Raw genomic sequence first — 21,929 nt, forward strand, 5'->3', positions numbered from 1 at the left:
CCCCGTCTCTCTCTTTCCCACAGATCTATCTCTCAAAATCGTCTGCATATATCTTTGCCTGACCTCTCAACCGATTTGGCAAACGTCACTGCATTATCGCCATTTAGTAGCGGATGATGGATGTGAGGTTTCACAGATAACACATGGCATTAAAACAGTTCTTTGTCCTTAAATCCGTCTTGCAAACTCCAGATCACTTTAACGGCCCTAAAGTCATTTTTCAGCCGCGCACCTCCTCTCATTAAAAGCCAAAGATACACACTTGCGCTTTTAAAAAATGGATGTCATTGAGACGTTTGACTGATCGCCGGCGATGCAACTCAATTTTTACCACAGCGGGTAGTGGTGACACCCAGACAGGGGCCCTGAACTCTCGCTTCAACCTTTTCCTGTCCTTGTACCCCGGTACCCTGGTGATCATGTTCAAGCAAGCGGAAAGTTGATTTAAGGTTCACAACCACATTAGTTGTGGCCCATCAACAGCCTGATAAAAAATGCCGTCGCGCGCTGGGGCCACGGCCACGTGTTTCTCAACGAAACCGCCGCCACGCCACTGGGGGCAAACTGACACTACTATTAGTTTATTGTTCTGTGAGGCAGAGATCTTCCCTCCCTCCTGTTAAAGGGGCTATGATCACTGGGGCCTTTGATATGCAGCCCTAAGGCCTAAAATATGTTCCTCCCTAATGCTACAGAAGCTATTAAACAGTGCGGCACTGCCAGCCGATCAATCACTGCCAGCGAGGCCGGACGAGGGGCCGGAGTCCCCTGATGGGTCCGTGCGCACATCACGCTTCAAGCCTGGTCACATTCACTGCTTTCATATTAGTTGCAAATTTGTCTTGTCGGTGTCCTGTGGCCCTTGACTAGACAACTTAACTAATGTGCAGCTAGGGATGCGAATGAACTCCAGAACTAGAGGCATTCACAACGTGTGTGTTGGAGGGCAGACTAATAGTGTGGAAGATTCGGCAGCAAACACACATTCGGCAGCAATGTCAAAGCAGATGACTAGGCCTCTTCTGCCAAATTCAATTCTGTTAACATAAAATTGTGCTCTTCACGATTGGGATTTACTCCCAGACCCCCCAACCCCAAAAAAAACAGATATTAACTCTATGTGTTATCAAGTATGATGTTTCTTTTTCCACCAAATTTCAGCAAAATGCTGAAAAAGTAAACAATAATGATAAAACAACAAAAACGCTAAAAAAAGTGTACAATTTTTTTTTATTAAATTTTTATAAAATGATTAAAAATGTCAAAAAAAAAAAAAAAAAAAAAAAAAAAAAAGCCAAAAAGGAAGCTTTCTTGTTCCAACTATTACAGGATCCAGAGTGACACCTTTATTGCACTCACACTCAGAATGACTATTTAGGGGATTCACTCCATATTCAAATATGGTTGTTACTCCCAAAAACTTAGTATGTGTAAAAATAGTGTACTCCTAATGCATTGTGTACGTGGCACAAGAGAAATGGTTTAACTCTACCAAATACAACTCATCTGTCTGCATTTCTTGAATATTCATCTGTTCTGTTTGTTTTCTCACTCTATTACTCAAACTGCTAAAATCACCATTTTTTTTTTACTGGACACAGTTTATGATTTTTATCTCTTCCAACACATTGTTTTAATTAATAGCAGATTTCAGTTGACCCTCTCCAAAACATTAAGTCAAAAAGTCCAAAAAGTGATCCAACCTCGATTACAACGGACTAAAACACATTGTTTTGATTGAAGTCTCAAATGTCTGCGTTGTGCCAGAATGCTAGCTTGCATACTTGTAAACAGTCTTTTAAATCTAGTAGAAAATGACTGGATGTGCCTGGACACTAAATGTAAAGCTGTGATGTAAAAAGATTTTATTCAAACATCAAAGACAGAGGGTCTAATAAATAAGCCAATTTCAGCCCATGTCACTAGCCGGGTAATCTTCCTTAGTAGCTTGCCCAAGCGCATAATCGCCACGCACACATAAGGAGGTAACATAAGTTATCGCACCAATGCTAAATACTTAGCTAACTACTGAATATTGTAGATTACATCTTGCGAATGGAAAACTGGGCTGCTGGAGCATGAAAGAATGCAGTGGAGTGTGAAAGAAAAAAAGGTCATCAATAACTTTTAACAGTGAAGCAGAAAATGTGCAGGACACACACACAAACACACACTCACACTGACAAGTGTTTTAACCAGGGTATTAAATTACCCCCATGCAAGCCAAATTTGGACCCAATTTTACACTGACAGGTGACCTGTAAGACATCTCAGGCTGACATCTGACAAGAAACAGTGTTGCTTAAACAAGTGCACTTGAGGAAACATACTGTATTTGATTCTATTGATGAATAAAAGAAACAAAAGTTCCAAAATCAAATCAAAACAAACAAAATTCAAGGATTTCTAAAACTTTGTATTCTGTTTCTTAACACTTAATCACCAACAAAATTCAAGGTTTTTTAAAACTATTATGGTTACCCAATCAGGTGTATCCACTATCTTGGACTAATACTAGACAAACAGGTTCTAAACTAGGAAATAATCCACCCTTCAATGCCAAGCACATTTAATATATATGCATACAATATCTTGTGTTCTGCAGTAGAAAGCCAGCACGTGTCCTGTCCTGTTTTTCATTACTGTCCTCTGATTGGGCCTTTCATGCAATGTTTCCTGTGTAACGACTGTTCCGCAATGTCATTCAATCACTTGTTAGAGAAATAAAATTGTTCTTCGCCGAGATGGTCTCCTGTTTGACACTAGCCTGTGACTTCGCATTGTAAAGCATCGCCTCGCCCAGCCCCAGGGCAACGTGGGTATGTGGAGTGGCTCAGTTTTCCGACTATGCCCTGATCAAACAATAACAAGACTGAACAAACAAAGTTTATATTTGCGTGTTACCCAAGCACCCCCTCCCCAGCCTTCATATGGCCTTATCTTGTTATGGGCTTGTTTGTCTTAGCCAGAGAGAGTACAGTCAGCTTTCGAAAGAAAGAAAACAAAACTCAAAACAAAACCGGTATGAATGCAGTCTTTGTCATTCTGTTGCTGCTCCTTAAGTAAATATGACAAGGAAAATAAAGCAATACACCTCCTGGAAAAACACCTTTTGACTCACTGACTGCTTGTGAAGTGATTAATCTTTGACTAGTTTAGTGGGTTGAGGTTAGAAAACAATGGTGCTAGTATGTTTAGGGGCTGAAGAGGAGCCAACATAAGACAACAGAGATAAAACAAAGATATACTGTATGCATAAGTGATGGAAATGTGGAAACATAGGAGACATTTTCTGGTTCTAAAAGAAAGAACAACAACAGAAACTATAATGTAAAAAGAATATAAAGGCCTACTCTCACCAAACACAATAGTTTCCCTAATTTTGCATATTTCTGTAAAATGTTCAAAAATCAACACTAAGTGCAAAACATTTCTCAAAAAAATAAAATAACATTTTTTCAAAAAATTTATTACTTTTCACATATATATTTATATGACCTCTTGATCATTAAATGCCTCACCACTTAAAAACAATTTTTGTAACAAATATTCAAATAAAATTAATAAAACATATTCCGACTATGGAAAACAAACAAACAAAAAAGCCATATCAGGCAAGCAGTGTGATAAGAAGTGATATTTTCTAGGAGGCTGATGGATATTTATGTTGCAATAATAATTTCACTGCACTTTTCATGAGATTTTTATTAGTAGTTCCTGTTTCTCTTGATCTATATGTCCCCTTAAGGGGTAACACATTTTCCTGCACTGAAAAATTTTTTAGCCACCAAAGAAGTTTTTTGGTCATTTAAAAACAAAAAGTTTTCCTATAGACCTGGTCATGTGGAGTGCATTAATTTGCACTGAAATTCCCCCCACCCATTTAGCAAAACATAATAAAGATACTAATAAAAAATAATCTATAAATAAATGAAGAATAAATATGACATCACTATGGATCCCAAAAACCAAAGTATATGTATCCCCATTTTAAACCCAGATTATGCAAATATATATATATATATATATATATATATATATATATATAAAATAGAAACATATTGGGAAAATCCATAGCAGGCAAGCAGTGTGTGAACAGAAGTGATGTTTTCTCTGAGGCTGGTGAAAATCCATGTCGTAATCATGTGATTAATTTTATTGCACTTTTCACATGAATTTTGTCTGCAATTTCTGTTGCTTGCTCTTGGTGTGAAAATCCTCGTAAGGGCCGATGGATGTGTCTGTGCTTACCCTGAGTGAGGGAGTGCAGGGGCAGAGTCTGGTTGGGCTGAATGGACAGCAGCCCTTGTCTCTGCAGGCTCAGGAGATGCTGCTGCTGGAGCTGCTGAACCTGGAGCAGCTGCTGTTGGAATGCCAACTGCTGCACAGACACCTGCCGAGGGAGACGGAGAGAGGATGAGAGGTCTACATATCATCCACACACTCACAAACAATTATGTCAACACGTGCACAAACATACTTATTCACTCAGGGCTGATAAACACACACACACACACACACACACACACACACACACACAAAGAGGTGCGGACAGGTACCGTCCCACATTCCTGTCCCATCTTAATTAACAAGGAGTCGGGGAGGCTCATGACAAATAATGAAATGTTGTTAATCATTCCTAATAAGAGCCACAGGATTTTAATTATGGCCATTCATAACTCCACAAACAACCTGTGACTGAAAGGAGCTCCTTAATATTCAGCGGCGTGTAAGTGCAGAGCCAGGGGAGCCAACCGATTGTCTCCTTTAGATAAATCAGGGCTGTGAAATATCGGGGTAACCGTCCAATAAGAGGAGAGCTGAGCAGTGTGTGTGTTAATTTTATATATATTGTGATTCATTTTCTTATTAAATTGCATAAAATCATTTCTGAGTCAGAGAAAACTAAACTTAGATTCAAGGCTATTAATTTTTTCTTTATAATGTGAAGTGTGCACATTTACGAATAAAATAAACAGGGTTATCTTTATCGCATTTATTGTATTTGACATTATAACAGTTTATGTAATTTATCTAGATAGAATATTTAACAATGTATTGAACTGAATTTTTAACTATGACATGCGTTGCAGTGTATATCAAATCACAATGGAGTTTGCGATAAGCGTCTTCTTTTTGAGACAGACAGCAATATATCACTTACATCTGGACAGCTGGAATGGAGTTTCGTGAAAAAGGAAAGTGGCATAGGACTGGGGAAATTTTGAGAGGAAGAAGGGGGGGTGGTTAGTAAAAGTGGAGGGGAAATAGGGAGAAGAGGGTGTTGAAAGACAGAAGAAGAGGGAAGAATGGGCGAACGAACTGCTGCGTAGTCAGAACGATAAATGGGAGGAAATTATCTAACATCCCCAATCGCTTCTCAGTCAAAACAAATGGGCGATGTGATGGAGATATGGGGCTATTGAACCCTCCCATTGACCCCTTTCAATGCTGACATTGTTGTTTATGACCTCCTCAATGCATTATGACAATACGCATGATTAAAGCGGATGGTTCCTCTGAAGGTTTCTGATGGCCAAAGGTGAAAAACCGGACCCCGAGGGTCACGGGTTTGTGTGTGTGTGTGTGTGTTTGTTGGTACATTAAAGAATAAACGTGGCTTTGCCAAGCTGTGCCGCACCCTCTTCCCAAACACAGGATGCTTCACTTTGTGTTTACTTCTCCAAACAGAAGGCACACAAAAAAGGTCCTGCAGCACAGGCATGGACAGGTCAACCTTTAGACCCAGAACAGATCTGAAACAGCCTGATAAAGTGCTTGCTCTCTTTTTTCCTCTCTCATTCATGGTCCACCCATCCTCATCTGTCTGTCACAGGTCTGTTTCTTTTTCTCTATCTCCCCCGCTCAAACCCTGATCACGAGGCTTTAATGTCAATGGTTGGCGCGGTGGTAGTGCAACATATGCAAGCTGTGGTGCTCCCACAGAGAAGCAGGTTCAGTTCCAGGTCATGTCCTGATTACAGTACCCTTGTCTTTTCTTTCACCATCAGGACAATTAAAAGCAAAAAGTTCATGAAAATTCATGAAAATTATAGTTTTAAAATAAATGTACGTAAGAGATATCATCTAACTCTATCTTTAAGGATTTGACTGAATTGTGAACAAATAGCTAACATCAGCAAAAAAAGTTCTTTCTGAGGTGGAGAAAATGACATTTTTCTGAAAGACTGTGAAAACAAACTTGTTTCTTTATAAAAATGTAAATTAAGCATATTTAAATATGTATGAATAAAATAGACAGATTATGTCTTTAAAGTCACCATGAAATCAAAGTTGACAATTCTTATTGTTTATTGAATATTGCAGTGTGTATTAAATGTGATTTATCCATGAACATCTTTTTTTTCCCCATGAAATTCTTTTAAAATTAAAATAAATTCCCTCACTCATGATGAGATCGCAGCAATTAGTAAACAACAACAATCCAAAAAATTCCTGAGGGACAAAATCAAGCTCCGTCCGACATTTTTTCTCATTTGAGAAACCATTTCTCTCAAATATGTCACAGTAAGGAGGAAAACATGACTGAACACAAACTTCTGTTTCATGCCGACTTAAATTGTAAGAAAATTGGGCGCTAACCTCTGTACAATAAGGTTCAATTCATTAACATTAATGCATTAACTATCATATTATTATTTTATAGCAATTATTAGTCTAATATTCATTTATAAAACTTGTTAAAATGTTAAAATATAAGTATATTTAAAAATGCAATTATTAACAAGTGTGTATAAAGTATTAGTTCATGATACCTATTGCATGTTAATAAATTGAACCGTAAATCAAACGCCAGCACACCCTGCAGGAGAGCCTGGGCCACTCAAGATCTTCCTCGGCACACAAGCGTCAACCTAACGCTGGCCCGGTTTGCGAACGGGAGGTTAACTCGGAGTGGCACGCGAGAGAGGCGAGAACAGAGCAGATGACAACATGATCCAGACTGACGCTGGCAGGCCCTTTTATTGCCTCGCCTCCAATCCAAAGTTAAAAATCTTTGAAAACCTAAGAAATTTTGTTGTCTTTTAAATAAAAGAGGCACAAAGCAGCAGCGGGGGGTTATTGTCTGACCCCCGTGGGGGGAGTTGCTGCAACAATTCGTATTCCATCTTTTGATGGCTGTGCGAGAGAAAGCTGAAGGAGGGGGAGAGAGGGAGCACGCGAGAGAAAAACACGCACAGACGGAAGAGAGCCTCTTGAGGGCTGCATCAAATTCCTGTGATCATACATAATACTCTTTAAAATGGTGTTTTTCTTCCTGTTCGTCACGTTCCATTCAGCTGATCAATTGTTTCTCCTTTTGACGGTGCCACCCTCCCTCTTTCAACCCCCCTCCCGTTCTAGAGTCCCCTTCCCCTCGTCTGTCCTTCTGACACCAGAGAGAGGGAAAGAGAGAGATAGAGAGAGAGTAAGAGTGACAGCTTCTGTCAGAGGCAAGAGAAACAGTCCTGTCGCATTGATTTATGGAGGCAACGCACCACAACTTGTCCAAACTGAAGCCCCCAGTTCATTAATTAGCGAGCTGGGGGACTTTGAAGTAAGCATGTGAGAGCGTGTGTGTGTGTGTTTTATAACATTCGCCTTCATTTATGCGCTCTCTCTCCGGTTACAGAATGAAGCTCTCGTGGGGAAGTTAAAAGTGAAACTCTGATTGTCTTTGAACTGCTTTTGACCGCGCAATAATCGCTTCTTTTGTCCAGAGCATTGCCTTATCCTGCTGTCATTAGAGCAGCCAGAAACACAGCTGGTGATACAGCCTTAAAACGAAGGAAGACAGAGAAAGACAAAGAGGTAGAACTCTTCAGATATACTACAACTGTGCCATATTGCTGTCAATGGGGAAACCGCACATACCCTTCAATCTGGTCATATTGTGTACACACATATAAATACACAGAGTGCTCAAAAAAGGATCTATATGGATTCTGTGCACAGATTTCTTGTAGAATCGCAAATGTTTGTTTATTAAATATTTTGGCAAATAACCAAGTTAGTTTTTTAGGTCCATTAAAACACTTAACACTCCTCTTCACAAAAGTTTGGGTCAGTGAGATTTTTTTTTTAGATTATATTGGAGGTGCAACATCACAGAAATACATTTTATTTCACAACTGGTTAGCACAGAAAATCAAATAAAATTGAAAAAGATGTCAGCATTTATTGCTGGTTATATATTTTTTTACACACACAGAAATAGATATGTAGAAATAGAAGAGCGGGAAAAGGTTCTTCCTTTTGTCAAAGCTCAAACTAAGATGTCACCGTGGCACTGGAATGATTTTGCTTTTGCACTTCTGCTGGTGGGAAACAGCTGCTGGATACGCTGGGGGCAGGTAATGAACACCAGGGCTGAGTGTATGTGTAAAGTAATACAGTCAGCATACCTCTTTACTCTGCTGTTTGCTGCCATGCTGCTGCTGGATGAGCTGAAGATGGAGTTGTTCTTGCTGTTTCTTGTAGAACTCCTGGAGTTGCTGCTGCAAAGTCACACAGAGTCATAAATTAAAGAAACCTCCTCGGTTCTTCTGTTGTGTTTTATTTTTTTCCCAATAAAGTCCAAGTATAATGTTACAAAACTATTTTTACTTACCTAGATCCTTAGAATTATTTAAGACATTTTGCTACAGTACAATACATTACCTAAAATCTTGTATATTAAATATTTGTGGCATACTACTACTTATTGCTTAGAATCAGAAAACATGTGCATGAAGAAGGAGTTTTGCAAGTTGTGAGTTTGTCTACACATCCCTCACTCGTGCTTCAAAACCAACTACAAAATTGTTTACAAATTTCCTGAGAATCAGGAAGAACCTACAGTCAGAGAACATCCACATCAAGCATATTCCGAATGTGTAGAATTCTTAGAGTCATGTGTCACAGATTTACCATAGAATTGCTACATTAGAATGTCTGAAAGATTCCATTTGTTGGTCATCAAGACATTTTTTTCAAGACATTGAAAAATGGCTGAAATACAGGTATGCACATCAATGTTGAGACGATCTAGACAAGACTAACAGAGTATATTACCTGCTGTAATCATTTTTATTGTATTAACATTATTAATTATTATTAGCATTGCAAAACTATAACTTTCTATAAGAACCACTGTGATTACTATTAGTGATAAATATAATGTTATTAATACCAGCAACATCTTTTATAGTATTGCTATAATATATTATATAGTGATTATTATTATTGATTATTAATGCATTTATTTATTTTTTGAACTCTGACACACCCTTATGGCTTATTATTTTATGATTTAATTTAAATTCTTGTCATGTACATTATAATGTTTGCCAAAGCCTGAGTAATATTTGGGAAATTCAAACAGAAGGAATCTATAGTATATGGATTGAAACAGAATGAGAGCCAGTACCTGCTGTAACATCAGTGCTTGTTGTTGCTGCAGTAACAGCTGGAGCTGCTGGGGGCTCAGAACTTGGTGTTGGAGGATTTGCTGCATCTGCTGAGGAGTTATGACCTGTGGTGTCATCATAGCAACAGAAACTGGGACCTACACAAACACAGGAAGAGGACAGACACATGAATACAATGACATCTGGAGAAGCACAATACATACACTAAAGATAACATATCACATGTCCTATCAGTAGCCTGTCACCAGAAGAATGTGCCAAGAGATCAAGATCTGTTTCTCTAAAAGCACCTGAGGAGTTTTCAGAAGCAGTGATATGAGAAGCCAAAGCTGCACTGACTGATGGGAGACTGACAGATACAAAGAGAAAACCCATACATAAACACTCGAACAACCACATCATCAAACGTCCCACTCCACTGACAAGGCCACTGGCCATTATTCTGGAGTGCTGTCCGTGTTTTGCTTGTGACTGTGTGAATACGTTTTGTATTTTCATTTTTTTCATGATTGCTTTCCCCCCTCTTCATCAGCGTGAAGCATCTTGTCCCTGCGATGCTTCACTAAAATGGGTCACAACTCTCCCGGTGTAGCGTTTCGTTGTGTACATAAACTTAAAATCGCTGAATATCAATTAACACGAATCTAACCGTGTCAATGCAGGATGCGCTGTGTTCGTTACTTCATCAAATACAATTCAGGTGTACGGAAAAAAGGTCCCTCTCTAAAAAAAACCATATCAAAACACACATTAAAGGGCACACAAACAAACTCAAGCGGAATAAAAAGGGTGAGCATATTACGGCCGGAAAGGAAAATGACGTGGTGATATTGAGAGGGTCCTCGCGCTGTTGACAGTGGTTTTTAATTAGAAGAGAGGCTGCGTGAATACAGTACATGCGTGTGTCTCAGTGTCAGCTTTTCTCTATGATACCCCGCGCCATTAAAATCTCCTTTGTGACATTGGGTGACAAACCACGTCTGTGCTGAACTTGATAGCGACGGGCATTTGCAACTGTTAACATATCCCCAGTGTGTTTTAGCGAGCGTGTGCGAGATCGCAGATGTATGTTTCACATCTCTTCCTGATTGGCCAGACATTAGGGCGACAGTCTCCCTTCACCAAGGTTACCCCAATTGCATCTGATTCAGAACCGCTGACATGCGTTTGAATTTGTCCCGTCTTGATGAACGTAATTGAGTCTGTTCTCTCTGAAAGGGGCGGGGTTTTAACCTCCACAGTGTCTTCACCTATTACATACCACAATAAGTATAACAATAATAAAAAAAAAGAACACCTTCCTAAATACACTCAATGTTACAAAGACGGGGTTGAATGTGTTATAAACTCATCACCAAAATGGATATGTGGTGCTCGGATCAAAGTGAAACACAAGCATGCTCCCCAAACACACGGGTGTCACGTCTTAATATGCGGCCCATTTTTCACATGGCTTAGCGCACCATTTGCATAGGCTGCACCCCTTGATTTCTTCATTTCACAGTCATTATGCACTCATGTCCTTATTTCTCAGCGCCACTAATTTTGATGAACTATTCTGAAGGTCAGAGAGGCAGACGGGTGGGTGGTGAGACAATCCAAGCTAAAACACACAGACACCAGACACGAGTGTACATTTGGCAATGAAATTTGATCAATTTATACTTTGCAGTGTTACTTTATAATTTAGATACCATTATAGTTTTTCTTAATATTTTAAAATAGCTTTTATTTTCTCTTCATTTTAATTTAATACAAGATTATTTTGTTGTGTTATTATTGTTATTATAATTATTTAATGTCCACATAGTTTTTGATATTTAAAGTTTGAAAGACTAACTGATCTTTTTACTCAAATCTATTTCATTTGACTTGATTTAGATTTACATTTTCAACGTAACATTTAGACACTAATGTGATCTTTTTTTGTACAATTTTTGGTTTTGAGAAAACTTTACTTTTGAACTTTTTTCTTAATTATAATGTACTTAAACACAAACATTTCAATTTGCATTAAACTTTGTATTTATGCATTCATATTTCTACTACTACCTATAACTCTTAAAAAAACTTTTTACTAACACAAAACATTTTACAATTTTTTTTCTTCTTAAAACCAAGCAACATGCTAAATAGATTTTATAACAGTTCCAACTGCCAAATTAAGACTACCAAATAAAGACTTTAAAACATTTGATGTAAATGTAAATGCTTTGTAAAAGAAATAATAACTAAAATTTACTAACTTCTCAGGCCATAACAAATCACAACACCAGCCTGTTCCAATTAAACCCTTTATATCCACACCTTACAGACACACTGACACCAGCTTCACACCCTCATTTACTGCATGATTGTGTGCATGTGTATGTGTGTGTGTGTCCACTTCTACCAAACCTCAGCCCTAGCGGAAAGGCTATTACAGCTCACATTTTACTGCCCATTACCACAGAGGTCATTAGTGGAGAGAGGGATGGGCCTCCTCTTAACCTATTGATCATTGTAACTACTAGCATTTAATCCGCTGGTGAATGAGCTGGAATCTTTTTAAGACAGGCCCGCCGCAGAAGAGAAGCACTTCAGCTGAAAAATATCATCCTGGCCACTATATCAGCAGCACTTAAGAGGAGTGAGGGATACCGTTTCTTACTGCTCAGAGCTGTTCGCTCTTCTACTCTGGCCGTAATTGTGGAAGTGTGCGAAATGAAATTATTATTATGAATTGCGGTAAACGGCCATATTGCTTGATAAGAGGTGAGAACAAATACATATTTCAAGTAGTCTCATGATGAAAGTGCTATGAGATAAAGCAGATATCTGGTTAAACGAGATACAAGGAATTTTATGAATGCATATTTCAGCTGTCATTTGGACAGTTTTAAATAGCACGAGACTCATTTGCTTAGAAAAAGAAAGAATTGTTAAGAGAGGAAGAAAGGGAGCAAATAGGAGAAAGCTGACGGTTATGAATTTCACTAAGGAGAGGTGTAGGCCAGGTGTGAGTGTAGCACATTAACACACACACACACACACACACACACACACACACACACACAGAAACTATAACATACTCGAACAGCTGCTATGTGACTGTAGGCAATGTGCTAGCGCAGGCCTGCTGTCCACCAGCCCTACCCATACACACACACACACACGCTGTACACTCAACATTTACATGCCAACACATGCAAACATTTGCAATTTGCAAAAATTAATAAGCAAGCCTGACACTCAATTTTTAAAAACATAAAATACCAAAAATGTTAAGAAATCGTTAAATGTACAAAAACAAAAAAGGCAAACAAAAATGTAATTTTTAAAATGTAAACCTAAAAAAAAGTAAACATAAAAACAAACATTAACAGATAAATGTAACAAAAAGTAAATGCTAAAAAAACAAACATAAAAGGGTAAAATAAGTAAATGTAACAAAAAGTAAACAAAATGTTATAAGATAAAACAATAATACAAAAATAAAAATAATTCCGCAAAATACACATCTGTTAATAACTTTGCTTCTTCAATGGCACATAAAACTGCAAAAATTTATGGGCATAAAAATTGATCATTACATTTTATTTAACTCGAAGGTGTTCAATCTCAATATATACAACAACAGAATGATGCCAGCTGGGAGATCGAGCGTACTGGACGCAGCTGCGGATCTAGCTCATTTGAGCCTGGCGCTCAAATCCACCGTCCAGTTCGTCTTCAGTATGACTATGAAAAGGAAACGGCATCCAAAAATACGGCTCTAATGAGGAAACATCTGACACACATCTGACGAACCTCAGAAACACTGATACTGACTTAATGAAGAACGCATTCTTCCTGAGAGAGCAAAATGTCATGCACGGAGAGAACGAGAGAAAGAGAGATAGGCAATTAAGATGAAGAGTGAAGGGGGGCAACTTCAATCAGAGCGTCTCACACATTAAACTGGCCGCACGGAAACAGGTTGCAAAGAAAGAAAGCAAGAAAGAGGGCAGGAAAAAAAAAGAAAATCAAATTTTAATGCCAGCTCCCCGGTGTCATCTTGTTTTGTCAGGACATCAAATAGAATTGAGAAGTACAAAATAACAAGCCCTTGAGAAATCAGAGGAGGTTTGGTCTGTTTGAAGCCTCTTGGTTTACCTTGTCCAGAGATATAGGGAATAGCAATGTCCGTGCGCTCATTTGGCACAGCGTGCCGCAAAAAAAAATAAAAGATTTCTTATTTCATGCGTGGTGTAATTATTTATTTGAATGTGCAATTTTAATTTCAAAAAATTTTGTTTAGTTCAAAAATTAAAAAGAAGTTTAAAAAATGTGCTAATTAAATGGGCAGAAAATCTGAGTAGAAAGTTCTAAAAACAGTTTGAGAAATAAATATTAAATTCATAATGGATTAAATGGAGATATTCTTGTCTTATATTTATGCATTTATGAAAACATGCACGTACAGTACAAGTATTATTATTATGGTTTTTATTATAAAGCAAAAACACTCTGGGGCAGAAGCGTAGATATATCCATCTCCCCAGCCGCTTCTGAACTGTGAATAATTCCACTCCCTCTTCCTCGCTCTGGCTCTCTTGCAGCCCGTTTACAGTTCACATAAACAGGATAATCATAGTCACATTTTCTGCCCATTTACCGAGCAGATTCTGTGGGGGGAAAGCGGCCCATTCAAGGCAACTGTAAAAACAAAAATCCAGATTGAGCTTTAATTAACTTCTAAACCACAAACAAACAAGTTCTCAGCAGAGCTGGCCCGCTCTGCTGTAAAACAAACAAGCAGGGGCGAAGGAGAGCATGAGGTTCAGCTTTGCCTTTCCCACACTAACTCAACCCCACTGCAGGTGGGTGTCCCGAAGGGGTGGACCATCAGCCTCGGAACCCTCTGAGATGTTGCTCAAGGGATATTCACTTGATCTCACGCACTAACTGTGGGTGGGTGCATTATGGATATGCCACGGGCATGTGTCGTGCCTCCATGAGTGTTTGCCTTGGATTCGAGGACAAAAAATAAACATGTTTCTCATCTCTCTGCATATTACAATGCAAGAAAAAAAAAATATATATATTCATGAAAACCAGCATGCTGAATTTATATTTTGTATTGAATTTCCTGACCCTTGACATCTACAACCTTTAAGTCCTGGAAAGTGCTTACTTATGAGTTTAGTAATTGCAATGTGATGTGCACTCAAGTGATTGTGGTCAGAATTAAATGGGCACTTTGGGCAATTTCATAGTTATTTCTCCCGTTTTCACTTTCTGACAAAGACAGCTTTTTTAGGTTTAGTTCAAGTAAATAAAGAGCAAAGGATGTGCATTAAATGCATCATCTATTTACAATTAGCAGAAACTTACAAGTGAGGAATATCATCATATGAATTTATCATAAAAATGTATTATTATTAATTATTTTAAATTAAATATTTATTATTGTGCTGCCACAAAGAAAACACATTTCTGTTTAACTAAAAACTAATCTACATTATTAATATTTTCATTTCCATCAAGCTTTACCTATTAAATAGCTATTCTTCATCAACAGTACACAGCATGTTAACAATTACAATTTATGATTAAACCTTACTAGCAACCACAATGATTCCTTAACTAACACACCCCAAACTCACAAAAATCAAGGCTCAAAGATCTTCCCACTGGAATCATCTCATAACTGGCAGCAATAATAATTTCTCACCACAACGCAGCCCCAGGTGACCCTTGATGTGAATCTCTTCACACACACTAAAATACTGTCACAAAACGGGGCCACTGAATGTCTCCTGCTCAACCCAGCCTGACATGTGCCACTAAAAACAATGGTGTCGACAAACTGCTTTCCACCACTTTCCACCTTTCCACTACACCCTAATGCCCTTTCCTCCCTCCCGCTCTCTCCCTCTCTCTCTCTTGCTCTACTCATCCTGCTGATATGATTTATGGTTTACTAGCTCAGCGAGGTTACGCAACGTCGCGCATGCCTTCAGACGCGTTATTGGAGTCGGTGGAGATTTAATTAAGATCACAGTCGCACAAATCCTCCTCAAATTGAGAATTTACTCGAGACAATGGTCGTCACATCCTAGCATGGGAGAGGTCCCATTCTGCGCAACGGCAAACGACAACGACGCTAATCCGTGTTTTCATGACATCACATGAAGGCTTCGGTAAATTGCGTTTCGTGATTTAATCGGCCATGTTGTGATGTTTGTCGCCAGGGTCAATTAATATTGGGTTTGAGATACTGTTATCGTGTGAGCTAATTTTGAAAAAGAAGAGTGTTGTAATTTGTTAAATAAAATCACAACTTTCACAAAAAAAAAACAACCTCTAAATTTATACTGTTCCACGCTAAAATTAGTTTTCAAAGTATAAAGTTGCAGATGTGAGTCAAAGAAGCATTCATTTTTTTTTTGCTGTATATCATAAAATTGTCTTTCCGAGCAATTCGTCACTACACTGCTTCTTCCAGAGAGGATGCTCACCTGGTGTGCTTGCTGGAAACTTAGTACAAGAAAAGAAAGAAGAAATGCATCTTGAGAAAAAAAAAAAACAAGCAAAAGTTTCCTTTCTTTATCTTTCTCCTCTGTGGGAGAACGAAGGGAAAAGACAACAGAAAAGAACAGCTGGTAATGCCGTGTGTCATCATCACCAAAGTATTCTCGATTCTTACCACATAATGTAGAGCAAGACGTCTGTGAAAGAGGTCAGCCGCATGAACGACTGACCAGAACCTCCCCCCCACCCCCAACACTTTCCTATGGGAAATATCTATTCAGCACACACAGTTTGCTTGTTCTCCCGTCTCATGTAAACACAAACACATGTGAATATTCTCTCACACACCAACATTGTCGTCGCCGCTAATATGACAGGTGTTGGCAGGCTCACGGCCTGTCAGGGCACAACATAAATGCAGTTCGGCCCCAGCCAGAGCGGGCCCTAATGCACTACTAATGAACAATAAATCAAGTCTGATTACAAACTGTCAGCCCAATCAGCTCTCACCCCTCTCTCGCGCCTTCTAAACGAAGGAGCCCGGTGGTCACAGCTGTGCGGCATTACCCTCCGCGAGGCTCCCTGTTTAGCCTTTACTTTCCACACGTCCAGTCGTTACCTCTCCTGCCATCCTTGTATCGAACCCCCCACGACCTCGAATCCCAAACTCCACAAACTAAAAAATGACGGCAACCAGAAACTGTCATGCTGATTACTGCATATCAGCATTCAAATCATTTGCTTTTAAATGAATCAATAAAACATCAACTGATTATTTTACAACATGCATATATTTAAAACAAGCAAGCAGCCCACATAAACTACAGGAGAGTGTCAAAACTTTGTCTTTGTTTCAGCAATCACACTCCTGGCATGTGAGCGGTCTCACACACACACACACACACACACACACACACACACACACACACACACACACACACACACACACACACACATACATAAATGAGGGCCCATGACACAAGTGTCAAATCGGAGTGTGTCCCTGCCCCTTTTTAAATGTGGGTAACCGTAAAGGTGAACAAACCCTCCCCAACACACACACACACACACACACACACACACGCGCGCGCGCCACTAATTTTCACAAGAATGAAATACAAAACTAATCAATCTAACTTAAAATATCTACAAATCCAACACTGCACAGCATGTTCAATCTAGAAACCTTTCTACAAAAATGTTTTGACAAAAAAAAGTATCTGCATAACTGTGATTGTCTTCAACTAAAAACATAAATGTACAACACAAAATAGCATTTAACAAAAGCCTCATATTAAAATCCTGCGCTTGTAAACTGCAACTGACAAGAGAAACTACAAACATCAACTTGTAATCGCATCACAGTGTTTACACGTCTCCTAACCAACCAGCATGACAGAAACTAATACAAACAGCATGCGGAGAAATCAAGCTTTCTTCTTTTACCTCTGGACGTACTGCATTGTAAAACTTTTCTACAGCAACAGAAACAGCTCTTTCACTGAAAAATTACAGAATCAATCATATTGACAAACCTGACAAACTCCATTTGGCTGGCAGGGTAAACAGAGAGAAGCTGGGCCGTTTGGAGGATCGCGGAAGATGAGAAGACACGAGTCACGGAGCAGAGAGGGAGAGCGAGCGAGAGGCAGAGAGAGAGAGAGAGAGAGAGGCGTTTACAGCGAGCGTGTGCATGTGCTGCCGCGTCTCAAGCCTTTTTCCCGGGGATATGGACAGATTGCACGCACAAGGTTGCTCCCTAGCTGACAAGATACAAAACTATCCAATCAACCACGCCCTTTCTCCACCAATCACAAGCAGCCCTCTAAACATAATCAATTCAAATGGGGACACAAGCAGCGGCTGGGGCCGCCGCAGGCCGTGTGTGTGTGTGTGTGTGTGTGTGTGTGTGTGTGTTTGGGGTGGGAGGGGGGCAGGTGAAGCAATGCCTTTGTGTGGGACCCTATTAAAAAAAAGGAGAGGGAGAGAGAGAGAGAGAACAAAAAGGACCTAAACAAAACAAAAAGAAAAAAGCAGCACAGTTGATGGCTGTTAACCCTTTGACCCTAGTAAAGGTTTTGTCCATGCTGGTGAAACAATGGAAGAGTGAAGAAAAGAAACCCTTTAATTAAACAACAGATAAGCAAATACTATCTGACAGAGAGAAAGAGTGGGAGAAAAACAAAGAGATTCTGCAAGTTGTTATTGTTCTTATAAATGGGAATTGTTTATGGTAACACAAGCTTGGCCATTCACTTTCATTAGAAAAAAGGGAGGATTTAATGTTTCATTTTTATCTAAAACTATGACAGTTATGTAAATTATATGAAATAAATATAAAAAACAAAAGATCTTTTTACATTAAATTTTACAATAAATGTTACAGTCATTAAAAGAGTACTTTTGAAACTACTTGACCAGACACAAACTTTAACTACGGAAAAGGTTGTTGTTTCCATTCACATACTGACTCTGTGTGTGGGTGCAATTCAGTCTAAATCCAAATCCACTAATTTCCAACATAAAATAACACACACTGTAGCCCTACTTCTGCTGTGAACAGTTAGAACATAAGTGCTCAGTGCTAGGAAGTGATTAAAACATCACCACCTTCTCATACTTTTTTTTTTTTTTTTTTAAATAAAGGGCAAAAACACAGAAAAGTTGCTTCGCCCCCTACTGGCAAACTTTATATTACACATTCAAAACCCAGAGACAAAAGCTAAACTTACTGCATTAGTCAATAGTTGACACAAAAAAGTCACATTTAAATCGAAGGCTAATTTACAATATTAGCATTTCACAAAAAAAAGGCATTTATTTGCAAGCAAAATTTTTTTTTTTTAAATAAAATAATTTGTATATGTAACAAATACTTTTTCTTACTGATTTTTTAAATTAATAAATTGATTAATAAATGAACACTATAACCTCATAAGAGGGTACTGTGATGGCATCACAAACTAATACCATGGTACTGTATCTTAAAAAAACAACCTAAATGATTATCATAATTAAGAACTATATCAAATTTAGGCAAGAACAAGTTTTTTTTTAAATATATATACATATTTTGAATTAAATTACTAAGACATTTAAAACATGAAATATTATGAACATTTCAGAAATCAAAGACATAATTGATTTCATTAAAAATAAAATAAAAATAAAATGGATTTTTACAAAAAAATGATACATAATTAAAAAAAATCAACCAACTAAATAAATCTGAATAATAAATAAATATCACACACACACACACACACACACACACACACACACACACACACACACACACACACACACACACACACACACACACACACACACACACACACACTTCAGATTTGTTTATTGCTAAAAAAAAATCAATTCCATTTTTAAAGAAGTAATACCTTTATAAAGAAGTAAACTGGTGGTATCACAAAGTAATACCATGGCACTGTACTTTGACATAAACAACAACATTAAATTATTATCACATTAAATAGTGCAATTTATGTGGCATGTGTCCAAAAACATTGTAGTGTAATTGCACGAGAGGCTGTAAACAATTTCTGTAAACCATCAGATATGAGTTGTATTGATTACTGACTTAAAGAACCTAACAATTAAAGGTCTATACCTTAGTAAATAATTAAATATTTTATTGGTTCCCTGACTAACACTCTCAGAAGTGTGCACACACGCGTAAGCATTCTCAAGCAAGGGCAAAAAGGCAAGCAGCCGTGCAAGTATGCACACACAACACATGCAGCCGCTCATATGAACTAACACACACACACACATTTGGCCGTACCCCCTCTCCTATGCCGTCTCCCCTGGGCAGAATGTCGGCGTATTCTCAATAAAACACCTTCTTAGCAGTAATAGGCCACTGTTCTCATTTCACTGCTCCCAAAGGGCTCATGATAAATTTAGCAGACATACAGTTCAAGCCTCCTCCTCTCGTCTCTCTCTCGCTCTTTCCCCGTCTATCTGTGCTGTGTTCGGGCCTGTACGCCATAATTACCCATACTCTTTCTATCCAAGCCGTCTAATAGATCTTGCTGTTTATTCACTCCATCACTTTGTGAGTCACAGAACCAACACTATTCATTTATGTCTTGTTACAGATAATTGGAAAGCACAGGTTGACTCCTTCGCGAGACTGACACACAAACAATAACGCGTTCCGTCTCAGATCAGCTCCACGGGTCCCTGTATGACTGTCAGGGTGACACAGGACCAAGGGGAAACTGATCCCAGATAAGCATTTGCTGGTAACCTGCTTGAGTTTAGCATTTAAACCGCACAGTCATACAAATCCTCTTGTGAAGAGTCATTGCAAAACCACTACAGACGTGACGGGTTCTAGTACTACTACTATGACAGAGATATCTTTGCTCTTTTAGACCTTTGCGCGGGTTTAAATAAGCTCATTTGTAACGCTGTCCTGTGACTAAACGTAATCTGTTGTTTACTGAAACAGGTTTTAGAAGAACAGGTGTGATGTTAACAGAAAACAGCTGGTGCTGTGGGCAACAACCTTCGTTTTGAAAGACCAATCACACACGCGCGCACACATCTTGAATGTCACTTCTATTAATGAATGAGCAAAGACCAAACAGTCATCTCTGACCTCTGACTATCATGACGCCAGCAGTTTCAGTACAGTACGGTGTGCGGTGATGATATTTGGCGCAAGTATTTAAGGGAACAGACAATCATTGCAGACACCGCAAACTATACGCACATTTAGCAAAAGGCACGAGTCTGCTAAATATCAAGCAGATCTTGTATGATTAATAGCACACTGATACGTTAGCGAAAAGTGTGCTTTTGCTATCTGTGCTTCGCTGCTTTGCCTTCAGTCAAAACATGAGCTTTTGTTGGTGATGTTCGACAAAAATGAAGTGGGTGGGGGAATGTTGTTTTCTTTATGTGCTATTGTGATTGATTCAGAGTGTGTGCTTTTTGAGTCAGACACTATTTTTGGAAGCGTCATCAAAACATTTTGATCAAAGGAAAAAAAACAAAAAAAAAAAAAAAAAAAAAAAAAAACAAAAAAAAAAAACGAATGTCCATATTTGAGCATTAAAAAAAATTGTCTTATATAAAAAGTTTTTTTTTTATTCTTTATGTATATTAATATATGTGTATTAATATAACACAATTATATACTATAAATATATGTTTTTAAAAAAACTTTCTCAAAAATATAGTAAAGAGAGTGATGTTGTGAAATATTATTACAATATAAAATAACTGTTTTCTATTCTAATATATTTTAAAATGTAATTTATTCCAGTCATGGTAAAACTAAATATATTGCAGCAGCCATTGCTCCAGTCTTCAGTGTCACATGATCCTTCAGAAATCATACAAATATGCTGATTTGGTGGTCAAGAAATATTTAATCAATGTTGAAAACAGTTCTGTTGCACAATGTTTTTATGGATATACACCCCCCCCCCCCAAAGGATTCTTTGATAAACAGAAAGTTTAAAAGAGCAGCATTAATATATATATACATTGCTTTGTTTGACATTGCTAATATATATATATTATATATATATGGGCAACGATTCCATTTTTTTAATCGTGATTAATCGCATGATTTTTCTGCAATTAATCACACTGTTATGCACAAAATTCAATAATGAATTCAAAAGTAGTGTATTGTGCACTTTGTCCATTTAAAAGTACTGCTTTATGAACAAAAGTGCAATAACATTGGGTTTGCAAACACTTTAAACAAATAAAGTGCTTTTTTTTTTTTACAGCAGTATTCCTTTAAATAGTAGCAGTTAAAATATTTCTTGTAAATCTCAACTTAAACAGTGTAATCAAATTAAATATAAAACCAAAGCTATTTGCCACTGCCAGGGCATTAATGTTTTTATAGAAAATATTTGATAGTTTGTTATAGAAAAACAAGTTATGCTCAGAGTACAGAGCCTTGATCATAATATTATAACAGGCACCTTCCAAGTAGAGACCTGCACTATCGTGGGACCCAACACAACAGAGCGCGGCGCGGGA

At 38.1% G+C, this 21,929-nt stretch overlaps 1 protein-coding gene across 13 annotated transcripts in view; it reads right to left on the reverse strand.

Moving 5' to 3' along the window:
* LOC109048914 (forkhead box protein P1-B) overlaps nucleotides 1–21,929 on the reverse strand; it is a 180,392-nt gene that overhangs the window by 30,486 nt on the left and 127,977 nt on the right. For 11 of the 13 annotated variants that reach the window (XM_042726357.1, XM_042726355.1, XM_042726353.1 and 8 more), the window contains 3 exons: nucleotides 9,410–9,547; nucleotides 8,406–8,498; nucleotides 4,252–4,393 (listed from right to left, as the gene is read on the reverse strand). In XM_042726357.1, the coding sequence (XP_042582291.1) occupies nucleotides 4,252–4,393; nucleotides 8,406–8,498; nucleotides 9,410–9,547 (373 nt within the window). Of the gene's footprint in view, nucleotides 1–4,251; nucleotides 4,394–8,405; nucleotides 8,499–9,409; nucleotides 9,548–17,440; nucleotides 17,720–21,929 lie in introns of those variants that run through there. The other 2 variants (XM_042726360.1, XM_042726359.1) reach the window with 2 other exon arrangements.

This window comes from Cyprinus carpio, chromosome B6 (assembly GCF_018340385.1).
Source record: "Cyprinus carpio isolate SPL01 chromosome B6, ASM1834038v1, whole genome shotgun sequence".
NCBI classification, from domain to species: domain Eukaryota; kingdom Metazoa; phylum Chordata; class Actinopteri; order Cypriniformes; family Cyprinidae; genus Cyprinus; species Cyprinus carpio.